This window comes from Rhincodon typus, chromosome 10, assembly GCF_021869965.1.
Source record: "Rhincodon typus isolate 14 chromosome 10, sRhiTyp1.1, whole genome shotgun sequence".
In the NCBI taxonomy this organism is placed as follows: domain Eukaryota; kingdom Metazoa; phylum Chordata; class Chondrichthyes; order Orectolobiformes; family Rhincodontidae; genus Rhincodon; species Rhincodon typus.
The window spans coordinates 32,062,244-32,089,158 of NC_063341.1; the positions used below are offsets into that span (position 1 = coordinate 32,062,244).

A 26,915-nucleotide genomic window follows, 5' to 3' on the forward strand; every position below is an offset into this window, starting at 1 on the left:
AGTGCTACACTGCCAGTGTACTATTTTTCAAATAAGATACTAGAACAATAGCCCTGTCTACTACCTGGGTAGACATCAAAAAATCCCATGGCACTATCTTACAAAGAACCAGAGCAAGTTATTCTTGGTGTTGTATCTAATATTTATCCCCCAGTCGACATCACAAAAAAGTTGATTGTTCTCTAGTTAGTGTTTGGAGATTGCTATATGCAAATCGGCTCTAAAGTGCTTTGAGACACCAATGGTTGAGAAAAATGTTAAGTAAATGCAATTATTTTCCTTCACTTAATTATTATAACCTGGTAGATCTAGAACTTCACCCTGGCCTCCTCTCAGGATCCTGTCATTTTCTAGCTCACCTGTTAATTAAGTGTCATGATCTGAAATTAAATTGTGAATTATCCTTTGCACTATATTGTTTTTAAATTTCTTTCAAGATGTGAGCAAGATTCACTGGCTGGGCCAAAATTTATTGCCCATCCCTCATTCCCATTGCATAGGTGGTGGTGAGCTGCCACACCACTGCAGTTCATTTGGTATAGGTACATCCACATTACTGCTGGGGTGAGCTCCAGGACTTTGACCCAACAACATTGAAGGAACAACATTATAGTTCCAAGTCAGGATGGTGAGTGTCTTGAAGTGAACTTTGCAGATGGCTGTGTTCCCAGGTGTTTGCTGCCTTCTCCTCCTTAGATGGTAACAACCACGAGTTTAGAAAGTGCTGTTTAAGCAATCTTGGTAAATTTTGCAATGTGTCTTGTTGATGGTACCCAGTGCTGCTCCTGTGTATCAATAGTGAAGGGACTGAAGTTTGGAGTAATGGTGCCAGTCAAATGGGTTGCTTTGCCCTGGATGGTAGCAAGTTTCTCAAGTGTTGCTGGAACTCGGCTTATCCAGACAAGTGGAGAGTATTCCATCTCACTTCTAACTTATGTACTGTAGATAGTTGGCAGGCTAGTCATAATATTTATATCTTACCCCTCAGTGACACCTGCATCCCATGAGTGAATTAAAAATATCTGGACAATGGTGGCCACCAGGATGTTGATAATGGGGGATGCAGGAATTGGTAATTTGTGCCACAAGTGCCAGGTAATGCTTCTTGCCAGCGGTTCAATATCCAGGTTTGGAGACAGGTCTAGTTGCATTTGGATGCGGGCTGCTTTGGTACCCGAGTTGCAATAGTGCTGAACATTGTCAAACATCCCAACTTCTGACCTCATGATGGAGAGCAGGTTAATAATGAAACAGTTGAGGATGATTGAGCCTAGGATACTACCTGAGGAACTCTGTAGAAATGTCCTGGAGCTGAGATGACTGACCTTAAGAAAGACACTTTCAGGGTAACTTCATTACCAGCAGAGAGATTTTCCCAATTCCAATTGACTCTAGTCTTATTAGAGCTCCTCTGTTCTGCCACACTTGGTCAAATGAAGTCATATGGCATCAGGTTAGACTTCAGCAATGGAAGTTCCCCTTAGCTGATATATCAACCCTCCTACATCTTAAACACCAATTTGAACAAACACTGAAAGTGGCAAGAGTGGAAAACATACTGCTGTTGGGAGTCTTCACTGTCTGTGGGGAAGGTTTCAGCACCGTTACCCATGTTTGCCATGTGTTGAATGACCTTGACAGAATCCAAACTGACTGTCAGTAAGCCATTACGGTTGTGTAAGTGCCACTGATTAACAGTATCCCTATTTGGCAGATGATGAGGGAACCAGGAAGGTGGTCAAAACCATCGTAATCAACTTGCTGCAGGTGCATCTGTCTGTCCAGTGAAGCTGCATCTCGCCACTGCACTACCCTTGTAGGGACACAGTCCTTCCTTCACATGGAGTTTACCCTTGATCATGTTGTATGGCATTTTCATCATGATAAATAAGAGTTTCAGAACAGATCCAGCAGTTTAGAAATGGACCTCCATTAGGTACTATGAGCCGTTGGTGTCAGAATTGTACAAGACCCAGCTTATATTTCCCTACCATGACCATCCAACCAAGATATCAAACTTGCATTCAATGAAAAGGGCATATTGGGAGTAGAACTGTGCAGGTGTTAAAATGAAGGGCCTTAAGCTGTAACACAAGACCCTGCACATCATGGATGCCATAATTAGTGGGTCCGATCTAAGCTCAACAATCCTGCCACATCCAGTCATCAATGGTTTTATCTTAGGAAAACTTTATAGACCGGGTTTCTGTAACTGCGAAGATTTGGGTCCTAGAGTGAATAAACAGTTCTGTGCACCCTGCGAAGGGTTAACAAGAGGTGGTGTTTGACGAGACAGGTGTGTGAGATGTTTGGGTTTTGTCACATTTCCTCTGCTGCTGCTTTGGCATCCACCTGACCTTTGGATACGCAAGATAACATTCACATCCTCGGTGGCTTCAGTGGTTTGGACAGTCTTGGGCAAGAGATACCTATGAGTCAATGGAGCCATTTTACTTTCTGAGGGGAGGCTTTGAAGGCATCCTTGAAGTATTTTCCCTGCCTTCCTGTCACAGAGCTCAGAGGTATGGAAGTTCTATATGAGGCATGTGGATGGTGTCACTTTCCCAATGCAGCTGATTAGCTAGTGTCTTAATGCTGGAGGTAAGGTTGAGAGAGGGTACTGATAATGGAAAGTCCATATTGCCATTGGATTTGCCAGATTTTGCAGAGATATTGCTGGTGATATTTCTCAGGGGATTTGAGAAGTCTGCTGTACATAAGCTTCTCTGTGGCATATAGCATGGAGGCCATTCTAGTTACTGCAGTTGGTCTTATCTCTGTTTCTGAGGATAATTGCAAATATGCCATCTCAAAGATCTGGTGTATTCTCCTTTCAAATGAGGAAAATTAGCTCCTATATAGGAATCGAGTACTTTGCTGTATTTTCAGTGTTTTGGCAGGGATTCCATCTGCACTGGAGGCTTTGGTTTTCTTTTGTCAGATGGCCATTTTAACCTTGTCAGGCTCGGATTGCACCAAGGTAGCGGCAGTGGGGAGCATGCTGTGGGGCATGGTCAAGATCCCCATGTTGAGGAATGAGTCTCATTTGTGGAGATCCTCTAGCACTCATTCTAAGAGATTGGAGTGCCCCTGTGCCCCTGATGAGTGCCACTCCATTCTTAGCTGTCTGTGGAGAAGGTACTTGAGTTCTTGGACCACAGATGATCTTGACATGCTGAGGATTCACACATCATGGCTGTCACCAAATTGCTAGATTTTCTATGCCGTTTCTCTACACCATCTGGTCTTTTAGGGTAATGGCTTTTTTGTGTCCCTCAGTCTTTATCTGTGCGTTCACTGCTTTCTTTCCTTAGTGATTTGGTGATTCAATGATTTGGTGAAACAATGGAGACGCTACCTGGAGACGGATTTCATTGGAAGTTGCAAAAGAGAGCTGGTTATATATTTAAAAATGACAAATTTAGAGGGCTATAGAGTTAGGGCTGGAGAATGGGACTAGCTAGGTAGCATGTTTGGGAGCTGGTACAGACAATGCTGGGCTGAATGACCTCTTCCTGTATTGTAAAAATTTTATCATTCCACAGTCTTCCAAAATGTCATCCAGTCATCTTAATCTTTTCAAAAACATGGATCTTTGTCTAAAATAAAGCTGCTCAAAATGGATTGTATTGCTCTATTGACATGGAATATCTTCAGTCTGGTCTGAACATTTGATAGCTGCTGGGCAAGACCTAATTGGACAATGCTTGTCTACTCAAATATTTGTTCATATTCTCCAGGACACGGGCTCCTTAATTACCATTTTGTGCATGTGTGTGTTACTTCAAAATTACATTTTACTAGAAAGGTGTGTGATCTTTCAGACGCTGATCTTGACTTTTTTGATGGAGGGCATAGTTTAAAGCCATTCTAAATCATCCAGGATAATAATACCTGCTTGTGAATCAAAAAAAGTGTCAACCTTCTTGACTTTCAATATTACTGCTTAAAATCCTGGTCTAGCAACATCTACTGACCAAGGAAGTATAAAATGTCCTTGTGTTCTGCTTTCTCTTACCAATGTGCTGAACTGTCTTTTACTACAGAGTTGGGGTGATCTGCTTTAAAGAGATTTACTTGTAAAAGAAAATCTTAAATTGCAAAATTGCTGCAAGTGGTTATATCTGCCACTGTGAATGCATTTAATGCTATCCGCTTAACAACCATGTAGCCTGTGGTATTTTCTTGCATCACAGTGCCTGAACTCTAAATGGATGGATAAAAGATCTGAACTCTAAGTGATTACCCTTGACATAGAGGCAACATCTGACAGCATATGGCATGAAGAAGCAAAATTAGAATCAACAATAATCTATGAAAACACTCCACTGGTTAGAGTCATCCAGCACAAAGGAAGGTTATTTATAGTTGTTGGAGATCAATGTCTGTTTAAGGTCATTACTTCAGTGTAGTGTACTGAGCCCAACCATCTTCATTTGTTGTATTGATGATTTTACCTCTAACCCAAGGTTAGAAGTGGGGAAATTCTCTATGCAATCTTCAGCACTGTAATTCCTTTTTTCTGAAAAATCCTTGTCCATAAGTATCAACACATGGACAACATTTGAGGGTTGAGCACAGACGTGCGACATTTGTCACATTCAAGTGCCATCTCTAAGTCAGAATCTAGCCATTTCCCTTCAGCATTCATGACATTACTGTTGCTGAATTTCTCACTTTCAACATCCTGTGGGTTACCAATGACCAAAATTGAACTGAACCCATCATATAAATATTGTGACGATAAGAGATGGTCAGAGATTGGGAATTCTGAGGCAAATGACTCAACTCCCATCACCCCACTGTCCAGCATCTACAAAAAACAACAAAATGCTGGAAATCTGTCATCTACAAGGCAGAAGTGATCCGTGTGATTGGAATGCTCACTCACCACTTGCCAGGATGAATGCACCTCCAGCGCCACCATCCAAGATGAAGAAGTCTGTACCGTCAGTACACTTCTACCACCTTTATATATTCGCTGTCTCCTCTGCTAACTCGCACTGACAGCTATATGTTTTATCTACAGTACGCCTAATTTTTGAAAGCACCTTCCAAGAACAGATACATGGGAATACCGCCAACTGCTAGTTCCTTTACCCCTCTCTCACCATCAAAATCCTGAAACACCTTTTCAAACAGCAGTGTAGGTGTACCTGCACCAGATGGAATGCAGTGGTTTCACAAGGCTTGCTATCATTTCATGAGACTTCTAATTTGAATTATCCTCCATTATAGGAGGATTGAATTATCCTCCAGTATACTACAAGACAGTATAGGAGTTCATATAATGCAATATATATGGTTTTTAGTGGCTGAATATAAGGGGATACCTATTAAATAAACCTGGTGCATAAACTGTTTTGTCACAATCGTAAGATATTTGTGATTTCCAACTGGACGTCTTGGCACCCTGTTGAGCTGAACTATTAAGACTATTTCACAGGGGCAAATTGTATAAACATGTGATTTATTATGCTTAAATGTAGTTTTCATGTATCTCTGCTAATCAAATCTAAGAAAAAATACTAATACATAGAGATTTTACAAATCAAACTTTGGGTGAGAATGCTTCAAAATATATACAGTAAATTCATATGAATGGAATAAGGTTTGGTTACTAATCCACAAAAAAATCAAGTTATGAAAGTTTCTTTTATCTTTCTCAGGCCTTATATGAGTTGGTTAAGTGCAACTTTGATACAGAAGAAGCACTACGAAGATTAAGATTTAATGTAAAAGCAGCCAGAGGTAAAAACATACTCATTTCCCACTAGATGGTGGTGGTGTTCCCTTTTCAGTTGAAAGCACAACAGCTTAGCATGGTTGAAACTATTTAACTTGGGTTAATAGTAACTCTTTTAGTTTTTAAAGATCTGTTGGGATAAAACACTTCCTTTTTGCCTTCTGTTTCTGCTGCATTTTTCCAACTATTTATCTTTGCCCCAAGTTCTAGTTTCAAGATTCTCTCACCATTGACGTTGTTCCTTTAGTTAAATTTGACCAGCAAAATGTTTTTAGTTATGTTTCCTCCACTTGAAAGGTATTAAAAGTCTTTCAGCCCTTTTTAGATGTATTTGTAAAATTAAGCTGCCCATAATGCATGCATCCATATTTCCAAATTCAGTTCATATCTCTGCTTTAGTTGCACGTTTTCCAAAATTCAATTGAGAAATATCACATTTGACTTGTGTCTATGGCAGCCATTTTTTTTTCCACATTTTGTAGTCTGCCCTTGATGGAACACTTAAGCTTCAATTTTTATACCTGCTGAACTCTGTGCTGACATTAATCCAAAAATACTTATAAACAGTTATGAAATTATCATACACTGTGTATGGGAACCTTTTCTGCAATGTATAGCACTGTCAACATGCTTGGAAGCTTCACCTATTAAGAATGATCTAAACAGTAAATATTAATTTAATTAGGTGAATATTTAATTCAAATTGGCAGTAGTGTGGAAGCTTTTCATAGAAATAATTTCGACTTTTATTTCTATTTTTATGTGTTGTGTACTAGTACTGGAAGGCATTGAAGTACCAAAGTACTGTCAAGAGTAGCAAAAGAAAATATTTTCTCTTTTCACAGCTATCCTAAAACACCAAGATATTGTTGTGGGTACTTTATAGTTACTTGGAGCCAACAGATTTCCCCAGATGGCAAGGGAAAAAAAACTCAGAGCTGCTCATAGATCACCTACAGTTGCTGTGACCTAGAGAGTTTGTTTCTATAATTTGTAACTTTAGAAGAAAACACTTGGGTGGAATGTCTGTCAATAAAAGTCATGAACTTGACTGAGATTTCTGGGGTTTTGTGGATCTGTCAACCAACCGAGTAGAAAGTCTCAGCTCTGCTCTAAATGTTATGAAGCTCTTTAAATTATAGCACCAATGTACTTATGAATTGTGTTGAGGGTTATGTACTTACTTTCTTCCCCCATTTGCTGTAGAAGAGCTCTCCATTTGGAGTGAAGAAGAATGTAGGAATTTTGAACAGGGACTTAAGGCATATGGAAAAGATTTTCATCTGATCCAGGCTAACAAGGTATAAAATCTTACATCCATGTTTGTTTTCCTGAACTGGACAACTGGGAATTTGATTAAATGTGTTGGAAAATTTTAATTGTAAAAATGTTTAGAATTTGACTTGCCGTGCAGTAAGCACACTTTATATTATAATAAGGCAGCTAACAAGGAACCAAAACACACTTTTTGGAAGTAGTTTTATTGCTTTCTGGAAATTGAATAGCAGAGGAAAAGCCACAACGAGAAACCAGTTGCAAACATGATTTCAGATCAACTATACTCCAATGTTTCTTTTTCTGTTCTGTTACTACCCTGGACATTCCAGTGGTGAAATTTCACAAATTCTATGAACATCTATATATGGTATTGCAGCAGAAAGAACTAGACTATCCCTTAGAACTTTCTCTCATGGAATTCTGTAGGTTCTGCACAAACAACAATACTCTTACAAACAAATTAAGTTTGGGGGAAAATTACTTTCTAGTACAAATTAGTTTTTTTTTTAATGCAGTGTAAATGAAGCTGTGACTTCATTTCCCATTGTTACAGATCCATCAATAACTAGCTGCTAATATTTTTAATGAAGTATTAGAAGATCTCTTCAGAGGGAATTGGAGTTATTAATGAGAACAAGGTTTCTATAACAAGTTGTTAAAGGCACACTTGCTTATCAGCATTGAAGTTGGCCCTGATGTCTGAAAGTATTGGGATAGGGCATGAAGGTTGTGGTACCTGAATGGGGTCTTGACATCTTCTAGGACTTTGAAGGGTGGGGCCGGTTCAGATCTGCAGGAAGTGGGAAAACATTTCAAGATTCTGTGCAGATGACAGTCACAGCTTTTTGGAATGATCTTGGACCTTGGAGCATTGAGGACAGCAAAATAATTTGGGATAAAAGACTAGCAAAACTTAATGTTCAGATTTTCTTATAGGAGATACGTTTGCGTACTTTAGGGTAGTTGAGATTGCATCAAAATATTTTATTTCTGATGTTTATTTCTTTATTGATGTTCACATTTCAGGTGAGAACACGGTCAGTAGGGGATTGTGTAGCATTTTATTACATGTGGAAGAAGTCTGAGCGTTATGATTTTTTTGCACAGCAGACTAGATTCGGAAAAAAGAAATACAATCTTCATCCGGGTGTTACGTAAGTGTTTTTGAATTACTGGCTGTAAATTATTATATAATCCTCTTGACTCGCCTTTGGGCAGAGAACTCCTTTGCAGCTGTTCATCAAACCATGGCAAATTGCTATGATTTTCTTAACTACGACCACAGCAAGGATAGGCACTTGCTCAGCTGTGATGGGGATAGCTAGCCTTTTAGCCAACTGAACTAACTAGATCCCAGATGAACACAGCAGGCCAAGCAGCATCATAGGAGCAGAAAAGCTGACGTTTCATCTGATGAAGGGTCTAGGCCCGAAACGTCAGCTTTTCTGCTCCTATGATGCTCCTTGGCTTGCTGTGTTCATCCAGCTCTGCACCTTGTTGTCTCGGATTCTCCAGCATCTGCAGTTCCTACTATCTCTAACTAGATCCCAGTTGCTTAATATGGTAACTTATTTTAATGTTGGTTTGCTATATACAGCGAATTGTGTTTCAATCAAGGGAGACTGATGTAGCAAATTTTGGTCTGATTCCCCACAAAATTGTATTGAATTTTAACTAATCAAAGTGTAACTGTGGACACTAATAACTCCTTTGAATTTACCTGCTACTGGCCTTCTAATCTACTTCTGTGGATGATGCCTGTTAATGTGGAAACTGACCTGATGTTCCTTGATCATATGGCGGCTTCCACATTGTCTAGCATTAGTCTGTTGCTGCTGCTTTGTTCTCCCTCGGGGGTCAGGGCATCCAGCACTATTTACTTTGTTTAAATTTGGAGGCCTGGAATGTGTAATACAAATCTCTCAATTAATCCTCTTTAGTCAATAATTCACTAATAGAGAAACAATATTGAGACCATTCGCTTCTGGCTATCTTTTCTTTTGCTGAAGAGGTAACAGAGCAAGGTAAAATTTTAGGTATATAATAACAACAGGAAGCCTAAGAAATCCTGATATATCAGTGCCTTTAGTTCATTATATAGCAGTGTCTATCAAATATCCTCTCAGTAAAATTGTTCTGAACAAATCAAATTTTTGGTGGCAACCAGAGTATAAACTCTATTGTAACTTCTTAACGTGAACTCTAAGAAAAACAAAATTATGTCACTCGTACAGTGTTTTTATCCATATGTCCTAAGAGTCTTAAAGTCATTTTGATGGGTGATATAGAGGATCAGTATCTCATCTTGCAGGAGCATGGTATTTTAAATGCATTTTTATTTACTTAGGTATAACATTCTACCTAAGTAAACACAAAACCTGCAAGTGATATTAATGTGGCAGGGTTGTTTTCATGGGGGAGCTGGGATGTTGGTGGCATGACACAATGGCAGGTACATGGTAGAAACAGCAAGAAAGGGCACAGAAAACATGTTTCTTTTACATGTAGTGGACCCAATTCAAAGTGGAAACCAGTTTGAAATAGCCAGTCAGACTTTTGTATAACAGATCTGAAATTGGTTTTAGGGATTATATGGACCGTCTCCTGGATGAAACTGAGAGCACAGCTTCAAGTTGTGCACCTTCTCCACCTCCAACCACTTCAACCAGTAGCAGTAGCCAGACAGAAAGAGAAGATACTGCTGCAATAGGAAGTAATATGAATGGTGAGTTGTGAATTAACTTTGTCTTAGTTGTAACCAAGCCTTAAATCATCAGGTATGTTCATTTCCTTCATGCGATCAAGTGTAAGATCTATATTTTCTTGTGTGTACCTATACATTAACAATACAATTTCTCTAAGTAAACTGTAGAAACAGTAGCTAAATAGGAGGCATTATCTAATAAGCTTTTTGAGTTTGTCTTAAAATCAATTTAGTTTCTCTCAAGGTACTGAGATCGTTTTCTTGGCTCTGTTTGCACTGTTATCTATATGCAGGAAAATTATTAGATTTATAAAACATTGGTCTTTTCTCTGGTTAATGGTATCTTTACTCATTTTTATTCTGTATTTGTTAGAAGCCCAAGCCCGTCCCTGATAACTTGAACAAAAAAATGAAAAATGTATGAGGATTACAATGTGTAGTTGGTTAAACGTGGCAGAAGATTTTAGAAGTGTTAATCACTACAGCATGCAGATGGAATTAGTAGAAATCAACATTTTTTCGGCAGCGCTTGGCGTTTGAGTACTTGTATTAAGGATCTCCTCTATCAATTATCTTGGAAATACAAAAAAAAGTCTACAGCCCAAGTTACGTAGTTCTTGACTCCTAGCACTGTCTTCAGGAAGTGTATTGTCTTGGTAGTCTGAAGACGTTTTTACTGTTGAGACCTAAGGAAAGATATTCTTGCATATTAAAATCACAAGGAATAAGATTGGTGTAATAGCAAGTCACCAGAATACTTGAATATGATTCTAATATAGACCTCATTGTTGAATAGGACATTTTTTCCATTTAATTGGTGGTATCACATACAGAAAGTATTGGTAGGTCCAGTTTTGTTCAATCTGGTTTCCATGTAAACTATCATAAAATTTTTGAAAAGATTTTGTATCTTAAATTTCAAATAACAAATTTAATAGTTCTTAATTTCTAAATATTTAAATAGCTATCATTTTAAGTTGTGTGATTGGGTAGAAGGCATTTTATCTCACATGGTTTTAAAGTCTTAACAGCGGTGCAGTGGTTAGCGGTGCAACCTCAGTGCACGGGACCTTGCTTTGAACCCAGCCTTTGAAGACTGTGTGGAGATTGCATGTTCTTCCTGACAGTTTCTGTTCTTTGTTCTGATTTTCTCCCATAGTCCAAAAGATGTGTAGGTTAGGTGCATTGGTTATGCTAAACTGCCCTGTGGTGTCCAGGGATGCACAGGTTGGGTGGATTAGCCATGGTACAAGTGGGGTTGTGGTGGGGGGGAGCTGGGATGCTGTTCAGGAGATATGCGTGGACTCAATGGATTGAATGGCATCTTTGAAGTGTAGGGATTCTATGGTAAACTGGATGACTGGTCTGTTTCATTTATCAAGCTTACTCTGGTGTTTTTATATAGGGCTACCTAACTTTTAACCTGTTCTCCTGCTTGGTTTCTTAATAGTCCTCTTTTCAAGTAAATAGGTAGTTTTCTATTTTTAAAAAAATCTTTAACCTGCTGTTATCCATAATTTTACCCCCTTCTGCCAAAAAATACTTCCCTAGGTTCTATTTAATCGTTTTGCAGTAACCTTTAGTTTATGCTGTCTCATGACCAATCCATTAGTATTCAATCAATTGTTTAATAACTTTAAATGTCTTTAATTTTATGGTTAATCATCAAGATTGCAGCATCACAGCAATGAGAAGTTTGCCTTATTGATAGATTTGATATTTATCAGAAGTGAAGGCATTTGAAAGATTTCAGCCTGAATCGGGGAGTTTTATGTCTGGCACCACAGTTTTGATTTTGAAAGATCTTATAATAGATTTTTGACTGGATTTGGTTGGTCTTCTATCGTTTTCTGTAAATGCAACAAAATGTTATCAAACATCAGAAATTAAATATTTTAAAATGCAACTTTTTTTTTAAAAAGTGCATATATTTCTACCTGACAGCTGTTAGTATTAGTGACTAAAGATGGAGATGTTGCTTAAAATTTGCAGCTTAACATGGGTAATAATAACTAGCTGCTTAAAATTTAAAACAGTCTTGTAACTTTCATTAAATATTTCTCTTTGCATGTCAGTGTTACCTCGTTCAATTCAACAGAAGTTTTATGCTTTTCTTGCAGACAGTGTCTTCCTCAAATTGTAGTGCTTTAATTAAAATTCTCATTGTACCTAAATGAACAACATAAGTTAAAATGTGCTTTTTTTTCACTGACTATCCTCCCTTGCATGAATGTGCTGCCGTTCTTGCTTTCTGGCAGTGGTATCTGGGTTAAGGGAAGTATGATAGTTTTGTAAATCCTGGGGCTTTTTTTATTTATTAATCAGGTAAGTGGTTTCAAGTTCTATAAAAGTGAAAAAGTGTAATTTGATATGATTTTGCATGGGAAAATGTGTTTTGATTTTATAAAGTACTAACATGATTTCAGTCTGTAAAGCCATTGCAGACATTTTATCATGGGGTTGTGAAGAGTTATTTAGTTGTGTAGAGTTATTTAGTTGTGTTGTAATCTTAAGAAATAGCATCCTAAAGTATAACCTAATAGATCTAACATGGAAGATGGTGTTACCCCAAAAGATGATTTTTGGCTTAATGTATTGAACATTTTTTCTCTAGAATGGTGGACTTAGTCATCGCCATTGATAAGTAAATTTTAGCTGTACTTAATTAACTGTTTTGCCTGGACTTCTCATACTCTGTGAATCTAAAGTTGTACCTCTGTGATTTTCTGCTGCTGCAAACTATTCACCTTTTTGGAAATTGTGTTGATGCCAACTGAACATTAGTTCTGCAGGTTACACAATAAATGCTGCCCATGGTAAACTCAGAGTCTGAATTAACTAAGCAGATTTAAATACAACTATTAAAGATGTATATACAAAAGAGCACTTTACGCACAATAACATTACAGGATTTAGTCTTTTAAAAGTATTCTGTGCTCAGTTGTACATAGTGAATGTGTTCAGACCCTTTCACTAATTTGGAACAATGAAAAACTCACTTTCCCTCTTCCTCACCAACACCACACCTTAAATGCCCCCCAAAAAAGCTAAAATTTCTTTTGTGCTTAGAATGCCACTCAGCTTCCAGGTGTAACACTGATTTCACAGACTTCGTTGCATTGTGGTTCATCTGATAATCCCATTTCCAACTTTAAATAATACTTGGGTTGAAGTGTCATCTTCAGAATTTAGGCATACAGAACTAGCTACAGCGTGTTCCTGAACCTCATTTTAATCAATTAATGCACATTAATTTGGATATAAATTGATTGTTTCTGACTACCTTTTATACATCAAAATGACAAATGGTTTGTGAGGAAAAATTGAATTTATTTACAGGTTAATATTTAGAAATAAAATTTACTGTAAAAGTTGGATTCTAGAGTATAGAATCATAAATCCAAAATAAAAGCAGCGAGTACTCAAAATACTCACATTTGTTCTTAAAGATTTTACTTAAGATAAATACTCATTATCAAAGCTTCTAACTAGAAAGCTGGTAAAAGCTCACTAACCTTGTTTATGAAAAATAAGTCCTGAGACTGACATGGACTTGAGTCAAACAATCTCACTGTAACAACTTTGAATTAAACTATTTAGTATAGCATGTATTTACAAATATATTAGTAATTAGTCTCTTGGAACAGTTCATCATTTGGGTGTAATGCAGGCAGATTTGAATCTTAGTAGGTTTAGAATGCTATTCCTTTGTTCACAAACACCCCCCCCAAATGTGGCATGTTTCTGGAGGAAGTAAGAACTAGGAGAAAATAATTTAGTGTACAAATGTGAATGTTCATGTCTATTGTGGGCAGTTAGTGTAAATAGACTTGTAGGTAGGATGTCTGTGGGTGTCTTCTCTCCATAATAACAATCTTGCATTTACATAGCAATGTTTACACAGAAAATATTTAATGCTTCACTGGAGCATTATTGCACCAACATTAAATGTGATAATACTGGAAGAGTTGCTGCTTTAATGAGTATCTTAAAGCAGCACACATTAGGTTTACACTGAGAACTCCATAGCCATAGGCGCAGCTACCAATGGTGACACAGTTAAATTTTGAATGCATGATAGGCCAAAATTGAAGGATTGCAGAAATCGGAGGAGTTTATAGAAATGGGAAGAGTCCACACCATGGATGGGTTGGAATCCAGATGAGAATTCTGAACCATATGTATGCTGGCAACAAAAATAGACTAGCAAGCAATGGTCTGAAGTGAAAAATAACCTGGTGTGAAATAGGACACATGCAGAAGTTTAGAGGTGTTCAAGCTGACAGGATTAAAAGATGGTGGAACAATCAGAGGATATTGGAATGGGCAAGTCTAGAAGGATGGATAATTTCAGGAGCAGACGAACCTAAAGTAAGGCTGGAAGTAGACTGCGTGGTAGGTGGCTATCAAATTCCGACGGTACCAAAGTTACATCCAGTCTAGTTAGACTCTAGTTATCTCTTTACATCCTCCTTGCGCTAAACCGTTTACTAGCTGAGTGCATCAGACAGCTTAAGTTTTTCATGTTTTGTATTTGATAATCTGTAAAGAAAAATTTGAATGAGGTAATATTAAAGCAGTTATTTAAAAATATTTGCAGGTAATAGAATAAAGAGCCAACTGAAATGTTTTTGTTGTATCCGATGCAGGGACAAATACTAATGGTCCAGTCGAAACATCAGATCAGTGGCATGATTATGGTGAAGTCAAGGGATTGAACTGCAACGGATCCATCAATAATTCTGCAGCTTCTGGTCATGCCAAATTGAACACAAATGGCTGTGAGAAAGATGATTTGTACAATGTCAAACTGATAGATGTACCGAATGAAAATGATGAGTCTGAATCAAGTTGTGAAAGACCAACTAAGAGACTAAAAATCGATCATGACTCTGGAAGTGAAATGAACAGTATAAACATTTCAGAACAAAACCTCAAATCTGAAGACCCTGAGAACTTGTCTGTTCTGTCTGATCCATCTAGGCACCAAATATCTATTGAATTAGAAGCTCAACAAATCTAAAGAGTGTGTAATAACCCAATCTTGGTCTGACTTTTTTTTTTTAAAAAATACCTGATTAATAATTGGGTTGGTTTGTATAAATTTGGTCATTGACATCAGTGATGTCTTTTTATATATCTATATATTAATATATATTAATATATGTAATTTCTGACTGTCTGGACTCAATACATTCTATATTTTTGCCAGATTTTTACATACGAGAGAAATTTTTGAATAAGTGCTCAAGTTTTCTTGCAGTCCTTTCTGTAAAACTTGTACAGTTCCCTAATTTGTACAGTTGCTAAGCTTTATTGTGGAGGGAAAGATAATAAATATACCAAGAATCTAATTGTCTGACTCATTCCATTTTGGTAAAGTTTTAAATTATTAAAATGATGGAATGTTTAAATATTTAAGAGGTAGTGGTTTTACACTGTCTGGGACTGTGAAGAATTTTCAGGGTCACAGTTTTTACAAGACTGTAATTGATTGAAGCTTTTTGTATGCTATTCTATTAGTGCAGCATAAATTTCAGCTTGAATATAAAACTTTGTCCCTCAGTGTTGCTGAGTCACAGTTCTGATTACATGCTGCATTTTCTTTATTTTTGATAAGAGTTATCTACATGTTGATTATGCATGTTAAAATTAAATTGTGCAAAAACCTGTGATATTTTTCATTAAAAAATAAGTTTTTTTTTCTCAGGATTCCTATTAAGTTTACTCTATTTTAAATTTAGCGGTGTAATAAATGAAATCTCAATCCAAGAATAACGATCTGGAAAATTACAAGTGTTGCATTTATCTTTTAACAACTTTACGTTCCATTGTGCTTTGTAGCCAGTTAGACACCAGTGTACGGAAATACAGCTGAATCTGCAATATCCTAGCAGTGGCCATCATGGATTTATTTTACATTCTAGGCTGCCTTGCAAAGAGCAACTGAGACAGCAACCGATTTAATCAGAGGTACTGTAATGTTTTTAAAAAGTGCTCTAAAAGAAGTCTTTGTAAGTTGCTGTAGTTTATCTTGATGATGCACATTGAGGTGCCTCAAATGGTGAAAGCTGCTTTGTTCTCGTAAGAGATAAACTGATTTAAAGTGGGGAGTTGACCATCATGCTTCGATCTTTTTTCAAAGATAAAGTTTGAGGATTCACGTCTTTTTGTGTTGAATTCAAAGCTGCCACCTGTTCTTGTCTCACAAATACTTCGGTTACTAACCTGGTCAACTTTTTAGTTAAATAATAACACCAACACTTTTGACATTAAATAACCATTCCTCAATTCTAAACAAAATTATTTGTGCCTAGGATGCTACCCTGAACAGAAGTCCTTGGGCTGAAATGATTAGCCTACAACAATTACCTTGTACTTGGACCCTAGTCAACTCAATTCTCTTGCCATTCCCAATGGCTTTAGTTTTACTAGGGTTCCCAGATGACATATACTCAAATATTGCTTTGTTGTGAATTAATGTCAGTGTTTGATTGAAGGATGTATCAAGTTTTCATGAGGGCGGCTTATCCCAGTTTGACCAAGGAAATTTTTTAAATCAGTCAACGCCCCTGTTCAAACATGGCACAAGGTTCAAGTAGAGCTGTAGCCCGGGTTGTGGACGCTGTGATTGGTTCGCTCATCAAGGTGGTTCGTTAGTTTGCAGCCGTTTCATTACCCTACTGGGTAACATTATCAGTATGGCCTCTGAAGTGTCTGCTGTGTTTTCCTGCCTGGTATTAACTCTGGGGTCTGTTGGATTTGATTACCTCATTTCCGGTTCTCCTTCGGCGTGGTGAATATCTAGGTCTAGTTCTGTGTTTGTTGATGGCCTTCTTGGTGGAGAACCAGGCCTCTAGGAGTTCCTATGCTCGTCTGTTTGGCCTGTCCTAAGATCCTGGTGTTGTCCCAATTGAACTGGTGGTTCTCTTTATCTGGGTGCATGGAGATGAGTGAGTATTGTTCGTGTCTTTTTGTTGCTAGTTGGTGTGAGACACACACATTCCATTCCTTCGCAGTGATGTGACCATCAAATACATAGAACTAGACGGTGTATATACACCACTGCAAAGGAAAACCGCAAATGAGGTGGGAAAACAACAGCGCTTCATTGGAGGCTGCACTGCTGATAAGGGTATACACAGGAGAATGTTACTGATGACTGGGGAATTCAGAATCAGTTTTTAGGATATAGGCTGTTTAGGACTGATGAGAAGAAACTTCTTCACCCAGAGTGGCAAACTGTGGCACTCTTTTCAATAGAACAGTCAAGGCCTGAACAGAGTGTTTTCAAGAATGAGTTAGATCTGTTTCCTGGAGATAAACAGATCAGAAGGATATGGGGTAGAAAGTGGGAATTGAGATTGTCATGCTCATATTGAATGGCAAAGCAAATATGCAATTTAGGAGTAGGGCCTCCAAGAAAACTTTAACCTATAATGCAGATACCTCCCCCTCACCAGCAATCCTGATCTATAGACTTTTGGCCTTGCCCAGCACCACCCCACCCTCTCAGCATTTGACTTTTAACTTTCATTCCCATTCAAGATCCAGACTCAATTTGAAATGGAGCTGGAGATCCAGTGTAATGTTCTTTTTAAAATGTTCCAACATGTTTCCCTCTTCTATCCCTCAGAAAAATGGATTGGGAGAAGAACAGCAACACAGAAGCCATTTTGAAAGTCACATTTAGGCCAAACTAGATAAGGACAGCAGATTTTCTTTCCTAAAAAAAGAACAATTCTTTATTTTAAGGTTCACCACCATTTAGGCAAGCTTTTAATTCTAGGTTTACTAATTTCCAAGTCCACTAACATTACCACAATGCCATCAACCCTCATAATTCCCCAAGCTTAAGTTAGGAGAAATGGCATATGTAAAGATAGTGACAAGTTTTAACATAATACAGGTGAGACCATTTACTTCTGTCTGTATATAATGCATAGAATATGCAATTTCAGCATTATTAGCCTAATTTTAGACTAGTATAAATAATGACCAAAATGAGTTAGATTTGTGTTGCTAATAGTTATCAAAAAGGTATTCAGGCTGGTTGCAAGAAATTTATTTTGATAGAAATATAAAAAGATCCATCAACTGGTGATTAGTCAAGAAAATTGCACAATATTTTTTGAAATTCTGCACTTTTACACATAATTGCCTTTCAGGTTCATTTTAATATTTTTGGATAAAAATTTAGCATTAGAAGAATACATCATTCTGAAACATTTTGTAGTTTCTCTGCATTACAAAATAATCCATTATAAATCACCATTTCTACCACATCCTTATACTAGCACTTAACCTGTGCATTGATCACTTTCAATAAAGTGGCAGTTAAATAATGCGGTAGTTAGTACACTGCTTTGTAAAAAGAAAAACATGTATATCTAGTGTAAACTAATGGGATATTTGATTTATTGACAGATCCACAAATTACTAAAATCCTGTAAACAGCAACAATGCTTATAACACTCCAATAAATTCATGATTACTAGGCTTAAACCTTAAGAAGTGACCATAAAAGTCTTGGGTGCTAAAGAATGGATTCTGATACTGAAATATATCAAGAGCATGCAATTTAATTAAAAATATTTGCAGTACATCTTTAATACTGATGGTAAATCATTATGGTATGCTATATTAAATCAGTTTTATAGCTTGCAAAGAGGGCATTTGAACTATGTGAATAATTTTAAAACTTTCAGCCTGTCTGAATATTAAAAAAGCTTTATTGCATTTGTTGGCAGCACTTAATCAGCAGTACTTGTTGCAAATATTAAAATTTGCATCACAAAAAATAAACTGAAGTTATTCCCTCCATTTCTAATCCTAGGAAGTTTACAACAAAATGTTAAATCTGTCAAATGCATCAAGCTTAATTATTTATCCTAAACCCCTCATGTCCTAGATTAGTTCATTCTCACCAATGCCAAGTTGGGAACTTTTAAAACTTAAAGATGGCAAAGATTCTGTGACCTTGTGTTTACATCAGAAATTTAAAAAGGTTTAAATTATAGCAAAATGAATTTGGCTTTAAAAAAAAATCATTCTTTCTTCAGAGCTTTACGTCTCTCTATTAGAGATTTGGCTGCTGACAACAAACCAATGGTACTTGTTCTTAGGCAGACTCATCTTTCGCAGGCAATGATCTAATTATAGTCCCAACAGCTAAAATAGTACAAATAACAACTAATTTTTTTTTATGCTGATGAACCAGAACCTTTAGTCACAGAACGAAACAAAGTTTCAATTTTATTGAAATTCATGAACACCACTGGGTTGGATGGGGCAGGTATATGGAGGAGGGCCAGTGTCACAGTGAGCCCACCTGCAAACTGCAGGAGCAACACCTCACATTCCGCCTTAGGAACCTACAGGCCCAATGGCCTAAATATGGAATTCACCAGTTTTAAACTCTCTACCCTCAGCCTCATCCCTGCCACAGCCTGTCCATCTTTTCTCCCACCTATCTGCCCCACCACACTCTACCTGCACTCACCTATCACCTTCCTCAGGCCCACCCCTCCTCTATTTATTTCCCAGCTCCCTTCCCTTTTCAACTTTCCTGTTCCTCTGATGCTGCCTGGCCTGCTGTGTTCCTCCACCTCCACACTTATCTCAGACTTCAGCAGCGGCAGTTCTTACTATCTCTGGGTTGGATAAAAGTCTTGTAAAAAGACCAAAGTGATTCTAGTCAACTACTGGTGCAGTTGAATTTAAAATTAACTTCTACATAATTATGCACTGTCATCTAAAAGATACACATCGCTTTTCTCCAAGGGCACCAGTTTTGCCCACATCTCCACATTTGAGAAAATAAAATTAATTCTCATCCCACAAAATTTGAAATAAGTATTGCTACATTTCAAAATTAATCTTGGTTATTTTGTGAATTTTAATGAAAAAATATCACTAATGAAGTTTAAATTATGGGAGTGGATTTTTTTTGTCCATCTGTATTCATATGATAATAGCTACAGAATGTAAAATGCTGAAGTTCTCAAAAGGCTTCAACTGTTACCCAAATCATAGCCATTAAAACTGTACTACAAAATATACCTGTCAAGCAAATTTAAAATGACAAAAAAAGTAGAATCATTAGAACACGCAATAGCAAACCTATTTCTAACCCACTTTGTTACTAAATTATAAAATAATTACAAATCAGAACTAAAAATGCATCTAAGTTCGGATGGGTTAAATGCACATATTAAAAGTGTTCGTAAGTCAGCTCTAACCAATATCTAGGCACTTCAGTGTTTACAACATTGAACTATGCAACTTGTTTACAGATCACCAAGACCAGCATCTGATTTTAAGTACTAAAAGCAGCATTTCTGAAACCAGCCACTAAATAAGTAACATCTTGGCAGACTCCAAGAAAGCTCTACAAGGAGTTTTCTTGTACTAATTCATATGCACATTTAGTGCTGCACAAAAGCAAATGTTGCCACATTGTCACTGGAGTCGTCATAATGTCTGGGCAGTGCAGATTCTTAAGTCCATAGGACCTACTTAACCTGTAAATATGTATGTTCATCAATTTCACTCACAACTGCATTCACAAAATTACAATTAACAAATATCACGGGGTGACCTATTCTGCCAGAACACATTTCAGAAAACTAATATTTTGGGAAAATCATTAAAGCAGTGCACATGTGCACTTAAGTATATTATAATTCATTGCAGCCCTCAATTTTACACTTCACATACACTATATACAAAGAAAGAAATTAGCTCATCACCAGCACAACACATACAGATCTGACGAGTTGCTGGATGGCAGAACAACTACCATACATTCTGGTACATCTGGATTTAGACCAAAGTGTTTATTAAGTTAATATATTAAATAGATCTACAAAAGTAGAGAACTGAAAGATAGATAGATGTTGAATGATTCTCACCTGCCCTATCATTTTTACTCTGAACCAGGTTTGTAATCTTCAAGTTTTAAAAAAAGTCACCAAATTCTTGAAACCTGTTTAACACAACTATTTTAAATGGCTCCACAGAACCAACAACACATGAACCATTAACAGTTGGAAAACTTGAAATGATTCATATTTATACAATGATAAGCTTTTAACATTCAACTCAATTACAAAATCTCAAGTTTTGCATCTACTTCCCTCAGTTCAGTATAATTTTCAATTATGAATTGTCATTTAACAGCCCACGTAAAAATACATCAATAACTTCATGATTAATGGGATATTGGTACTGGTAATTCTTCACAAAGTAAAAATCATTTAATGTATTCCTTTGCATGCATGTAAACATTATACTGAAATGGCAGATTTGCTTCAATATTCTTACTCCCTAGACTCATTTTTGCAATGAGAAACTGGAAAATGTAGAACCATTGAATGTGTTCCTATTCAAAGGAGCACACTTTGCGTAGTTTTCTGTAAAAAAAACTAATTAACACGTAATTTACCTAACGCTAGAGGACCAAAAGCAGACTAAAATTCAGTATTCACTGCTCCACATGAAATCCCTGGTTTACAATTTATGTTTGTGGCTGGAGGAATCAAAAAGATGCTAAGAACTGGTGAGCAGAGAAGCTCATGAAGGTGGTTACCAGAAAGTACAGTAACCAAGTCTTGGATTTGCACATGGTACACTTTTTAGAGGCACACCACATAATTTTTTAATCAATGTTTTAAATTGTGAGTTGGGACTGTTTTTAAGTTTTAGATTGGAGGTGAAGAGCAACTAGTGGCAATGCCTTCAAATACTCTAATGCTTTAGTAAAAGAGGGGCTTTTAATGCTTTAATAATTTTTTTGATCCTGTGAATATCAATGTACCAAAACTGCAAGATCACGTACAATTTCTTTGATAGACGATCACAGATTTATAACACCATTTTTTTTAATATAAAAAGACAAATCAATAGAACACAAAAACTAAATATCTCCGGCAATCTTTTCTGTTCATACAGCTACTTTTCCCTTGATGTCCACACTGCCGCCATTTCCTGGTGTCTTGACTGACTGCTCCTCTGTGAACGTAATGTAAGAGTACACCAAACTTCCGGCAATACTGTCAAAGCAATGTATAAAATATCATGAAAACCAAATTATAAAAATAAAAACATAACATGCTGGAAACACTCAGTAGGTCAGGTAGAATCTGTGGAGAGAGAAACAGTGTTAAAATTTTAAGTCAATGGCCTCATTCTGATGAAAGACAATTGATTTGAAATGTTAACAGTTTCTCTCCCCAAATTTTTGTTGGCTTTGCTGAATATTTTAAACATTTTCTGGTTTTATTTCCGATTTAATGCATTTGCAGTATTCTGCTTTTCAATTACACTTTATGGACCCTGAAAACAGACAAAGTTAAACACACTCTTGTATACTTGCATTGGTTTGAGATCTACATTAGAAAGACGAATTTCTAGCAATGTAAGTGAGGATTATCAAACTCTAAGGAGTTATTTTATAGCAAAAAGGATTGAATTTGGATTTGTTCTTTTCAGATGACCCCAGTTTCCTTGCACAACTCTTTCAGTGACTTAGACTTTTAAATCTTCTTCTTGTAACCTTTGCATTGAGAACTGAATAAGGCAACTAAGTGAACAATGCAGACTGTCAATCCAGGATGAAGAATACAAAGCCATTCGAAGTCTACTGCATCCGCTGCTCCCGATGTGGCCTTCTTTACATCAGTGAGACCAAGTGGAGGCACTGAGACTGTTTTGTAGAGCACCTGCGCTCTGTTCGCGACAAACAACACCTTCTAGTCGGGAACCACTTCAACTCCCCCTCCCATTCCCTGGGTGACGTGTCGATCCTGGGCCTCCTCCAGTGTCACAACACCACCACCCAGAAACTGGAGGAGCAGCACCTCATACTCCGCCTTGGGAGCTTACAACCCAATGGTCTCAATGTGGACTTTACTAGTTTCAAAATCTCCCCAACCCCCCAGCCTCACCCCATGACCAAACCCTCCCACTCATCCCTACCTCCTTGACCTGACACAACCTGTCCCATCTTCTCTCCTACCTATCTGCTCCTTCCACTTCATTGACCAACCCCCAGCACTACATAACTGCACTCATCGACATACCCTAGCCCCACCCCTCTATTTATTTCAGAGCGCTCTTCCCCCTCCGCCATTTCTGAAGGGTCCCGACCTAAAATGTCAGCTTTCCTGCTCCTCTGATGCTGCCTGGCCTGCTGTGTTCATCCAGCTCCTCACCACGTTAACTGACCCCAGCGTCGGCAGTTCTCACTATCTCATTCTAAGTATGATTGCCCTGGTTTCACAAGTACTAAACAGCTGTGTTAGAATGACTGTGGATTCAGGTCCCACTCCAACACATGGCCACATAACTTAGTCTGAAGCTTCAGAACAGTACTCATGGATGATATATTAAACCAAGAATTCCTAGTGAAATTCTTCAATCAGAGTCAATTTAGTTGCCAGCTAGTCTATAATCTCAACGCTATTTGTGGTACCTTACTCTTGCAAAATCATTATCAACTTCAGCCATCTATCAAGTGATTACACTTGGAACATGGAGCTTACGTACTTGAAATGAGCTGATACGGGAGAAAAAGTTTTCAAAATACCAGTTCTTTCTCACAATTCACTGTCACAGATTATAGACATTCAGAACAATAAAACATCATGTCAGAGGAAACACCTAACCCGCTGACCGTAATCAGTAAGGGTAGCTGACAACACCACCTCCACAATAATCTTCTCAACACCGCTGCCCTGCAAGGCTATGTACTCATCCCCTTAATATACTCCTTACACACTCACTACTGTGGCCAGATTCAACTCAAACTCCACCTAGAGATTTGCTAATGACATCACCCTGGTGGGTCGAGTCTCAAATGAGAGAGTATAGGAAGGAAATAGACAGCTTAGTCGCATAGTATGAGGACAACTCTCTCTCTCATTATCAGGAAAACAAAAAGAGCTGGTCATTGACTTAAGGAAGCAAGTGAAGGACACGCCCCTGTCTGTATCAATGGTGATGAGGTGCAGGTGGTTGACAGCTTCAACTTTCCTAGGAGTAAATAACACCAACGATCTAAAGTGAGTGATCCACAAAGCTACAGTCAAGAAAGTACACCAATGCTTCTACGTCTTCAGAAGGCTAAGGAAATTCAGCATGTCCACAATGACTCTTACCAATTTCTTTAGATGCACCATACAAAGCAACCTTTCTGGATGCATAGAGATAGTAGGAACTGCAGATGCTGGAGAATCTGAAATAACAAGGTGTATAGCTGGATGAACACAGCAGGCCAAGCAGCAGAGGAGCAGGAAAGCTGACGTTTTGGGCCGAGACCCTTCTTCAGAAATGGGGGAGGGGAAGGGGATTCTGAAATAAATAGGGAGAGAGGGGGAGGCGGATAGAAGATGGATAAAGGAGAAGATAGGTGGAGAGGAAACAGACAGGTCAAAGAGGCGGGGATGGAGCCAGTAAAGGTGAGTGTAGGTGGCGAGTTAGGGAGGGAATAGGTCAGTCCAGAGAGGACCGACAGGTCAAGGGGCAGGATGAGGTTAGTCGGTAGGAGATGGGGGTGGGGCTTGAGGTGCGAGGAGGGAATAGGTGGGAGGAAGGACAGGTTAGGGAGGCGGGGACAAGCTGGGCTGGTTTTGGGATGCGGTTGGGGGAGGGGAGATTTTGAAGCTTGAAGTCCACATTGATTCCATTGGGCTGCAGGGTTCCCAAGCGGAATATGAGGTGCTGTTCCTGCAACCTTCGGGTGGCATCGTTGTGGCACTGCAGGAGGCCCAGGATGGACATGTCGTCTGAGGAATGGGAGGGGGAGTTGAAATGGTTCGTGACTGGGAGGTGCAGTTGTTTAGTGCGAACCGAGCGTAGGTGCTCCGCAAAGCAGTCCCCAAGCCTCCGCTTGGTTTCCCCAATGTAGAGGAGGCCACAACGGGAACAGCGGATACAGTATACCACATTAGCAGATGTGCAGGTGAACATCTGCTTGATGTGGAAAGTCTTCTTGGGGCCTGGGATAGGGTTGAGGGGGGAGGTGTAGGGGCAGGTGTAGCACTTCCTGCAGTTGCAGGGAAAAGTGCCAGGTGTGGTGGGGCTGGAGGGCAGTGTGGAGCGGACCAGAGAGTCCCGGAGAGACTGGTCCCTCCGGAAAGCAGATAAGGGTGGGGAGGGAAAGATGTCTTTGGTGGTGGGGTCAGATTGCAGATGGCGGAAGTGTCGGAGGAAGATGCGTTGGATCCAGAGATTGGTGGGGTGGTACATGACGATGAGGGGGATTCTGTTTTGGTTGTTATTGCAGGGAGGGGTGTGAGGGATGAGTTGCGGGAAATGCGGGAGACACGGTCGAGGGCGTTCTCGACCACTGAAGGGGGCAAGTTGCGGTCCTTGATGTTCGGGAGTGGAATGCCTCATCCTGGGAGCAGATGCGGTGGAGGCGAAGGAATCTGCAATAGGGAATGGCATTTTTGCAAGAAAGTGGGTGGGAGGAGGTGTATTCCAGGTAGCTGTGGGAGTCGGTGGGCTTGAAATGGATATCGGTTTCCAGGTGGTTGCCAGAGATGGAAACAGAGAGGTCCAGAGAGGTATCAGAGATGGTCCAGGTGAACTTAAGGTTGGGGTGGAAGGTGTTGGTGAAGTGGATGAACTGTTCGAGCTCCTCGTGGGAGCACAAGGCGGCGCCGATACAGTCATCAATGTAACGGAGGAAGAGGTGGGGTTTAGGGCCAGTGTAGCTACGGATGAGGGATTGTTCCACGTAACCTACAAAGAGGCAGGCGTAGCTTGGGCCCATGCGAGTACCCATGGCCACGCCCTTTGTCTGTAGGAAGTGGGAGGAATTGAAAGAGAAGTTGTTGAGGGCGAGGATGAGTTTGGCTAAGCAGATGAGGGTGTCAGTGGAGGGGGACTGGTCGGGCCTGCGGAACAGGAAGAAGCGGAGGGCCTTTAGGCCATCTGTATGGGGGATGCAGGTGTATAGGGACTGGACATCCATGGTAAAGATGAGGTGTTGGGGACCAGGGAATTGGAAGTTTTGGAGGAGGTGGAGGGCGTGGGTGGTGTCACGGACATAGGTAGGGAGTTCCTGGACCAAGGGGGAGAAAATGGAGTCCAGATAGGTGGAGAAAAGTTCGGTGGGGCAGGAGCAGGCGGAGACAATGGGTCGACCAGGGCAGTCAGGTTTGTGGATTTTGGGAAGGAGATAGAAGCGGGCGGTGCGGGGTTGGGGAACGATGAGGTTGGAGTCTGCGGGTGGGAGGTCACCTGAGGTGACGAGGTTGTGGGTGGTTTGGGAGATGATGGTTTGGTGATCGGGGGTGGGGTCATGATCAAGGGGGCGGTGGGTGGTGGTGTCAGAGAGTTGTAGCCATACTACAACTACGCCTCCCTTGTCCGCGGGTTTTATGGTGAGATTGGGATTGGAGTGGAGGGAGCAGAGGGCTGCACGTTCTGTGGGGGAGAGGTTGGAGTGGGTGAGAGGGTTGGAGAGGTTGAGGCGATTGATGTCTCCACGGCAGTTGGAGATGAAGAGGTCGAGGGCGGGTAGGAGGCCTTGGGGTGGTGTCCAGGAGGAGGAGGTGTGTTGGAGGCGGGTGAAGGGGGAGGGTTAGGCTCACGGTTAAAGAAGTAAGCACGGTGGCGGCGGAGGAAAAAACTTCACCGCTCACGCTTGGACGTTGAACAGGTTTTCCACCGCCTCTGTACTTTCCAGAGGGACCACTCTCTCCGTGACTCCCTTGTCTGCTCCACACTCCCCTCCAGCCCCACCACACCCGGCACTTTTCCCTGCAACTGCAGGAAGTGCTACACCTGCCCCCATACCTACCCCCCTCAACCCCATCCCAGGCCCCAAGAAGACTTTCCACATCAAGCAGATGTTCACCTGCACATCTGCTAATGTGGTATACTGTATCCGTTGCTCCTGTTGTGGCCTCCTCTACATCGGGGAAACCAAGCGGAGGCTTGGGGACTGCTTTGCGGAGCACCTACGCTCGGTTCGCAATAAACAACTGCACCTCCCAGTCACGAACCATTTCAACTCCCCCTCCCATTCCTCAGACAACATGTCCATCCTGGGCCTCCTGCAGTGCCACAACGATGCCACCCGAAGGTTGCAGGAACAGCAACTCATATTCCACTTGGGAACCCTGCAGCCCAATGGTATCAATGTGGACTTCACCAAGCTTCAAAATCTCCCGTCCC

General features: G+C 39.6%; 1 protein-coding gene and 1 long non-coding RNA gene across 5 annotated transcripts in view; one reads left to right on the forward strand and one right to left on the reverse strand.

The window, feature by feature from the left end:
* LOC109930343 (mesoderm induction early response protein 1-like) overlaps positions 1–15,440 on the forward strand; it is a 55,507-nt gene extending 40,067 nt beyond the window's left edge. For all 4 annotated transcript variants that reach the window (XM_048602423.1, XM_048602424.1, XM_048602425.1 and 1 more), the window contains 5 exons: positions 5,670–5,751; positions 6,953–7,047; positions 8,051–8,178; positions 9,610–9,749; positions 14,378–15,440. In XM_048602423.1, coding sequence (XP_048458380.1) covers positions 5,670–5,751; positions 6,953–7,047; positions 8,051–8,178; positions 9,610–9,749; positions 14,378–14,751 — 819 coding nt within the window. In that variant the 3' untranslated portion in view covers positions 14,752–15,440. The remainder of the gene's footprint in view (positions 1–5,669; positions 5,752–6,952; positions 7,048–8,050; positions 8,179–9,609; positions 9,750–14,377) is intronic.
* A 2,445-nt stretch (positions 15,441–17,885) lies between these two features.
* On the reverse strand, positions 17,886–23,971 carry LOC125484288. Its single transcript, XR_007263128.1, has 2 exons — positions 23,888–23,971; positions 17,886–21,781 (listed from the first exon to the last, which is right to left on the reverse strand). It is a non-coding gene; the product is annotated as an uncharacterized LOC125484288 (long non-coding RNA).
* Positions 23,972–26,915: the final 2,944 nt, after the last annotated feature.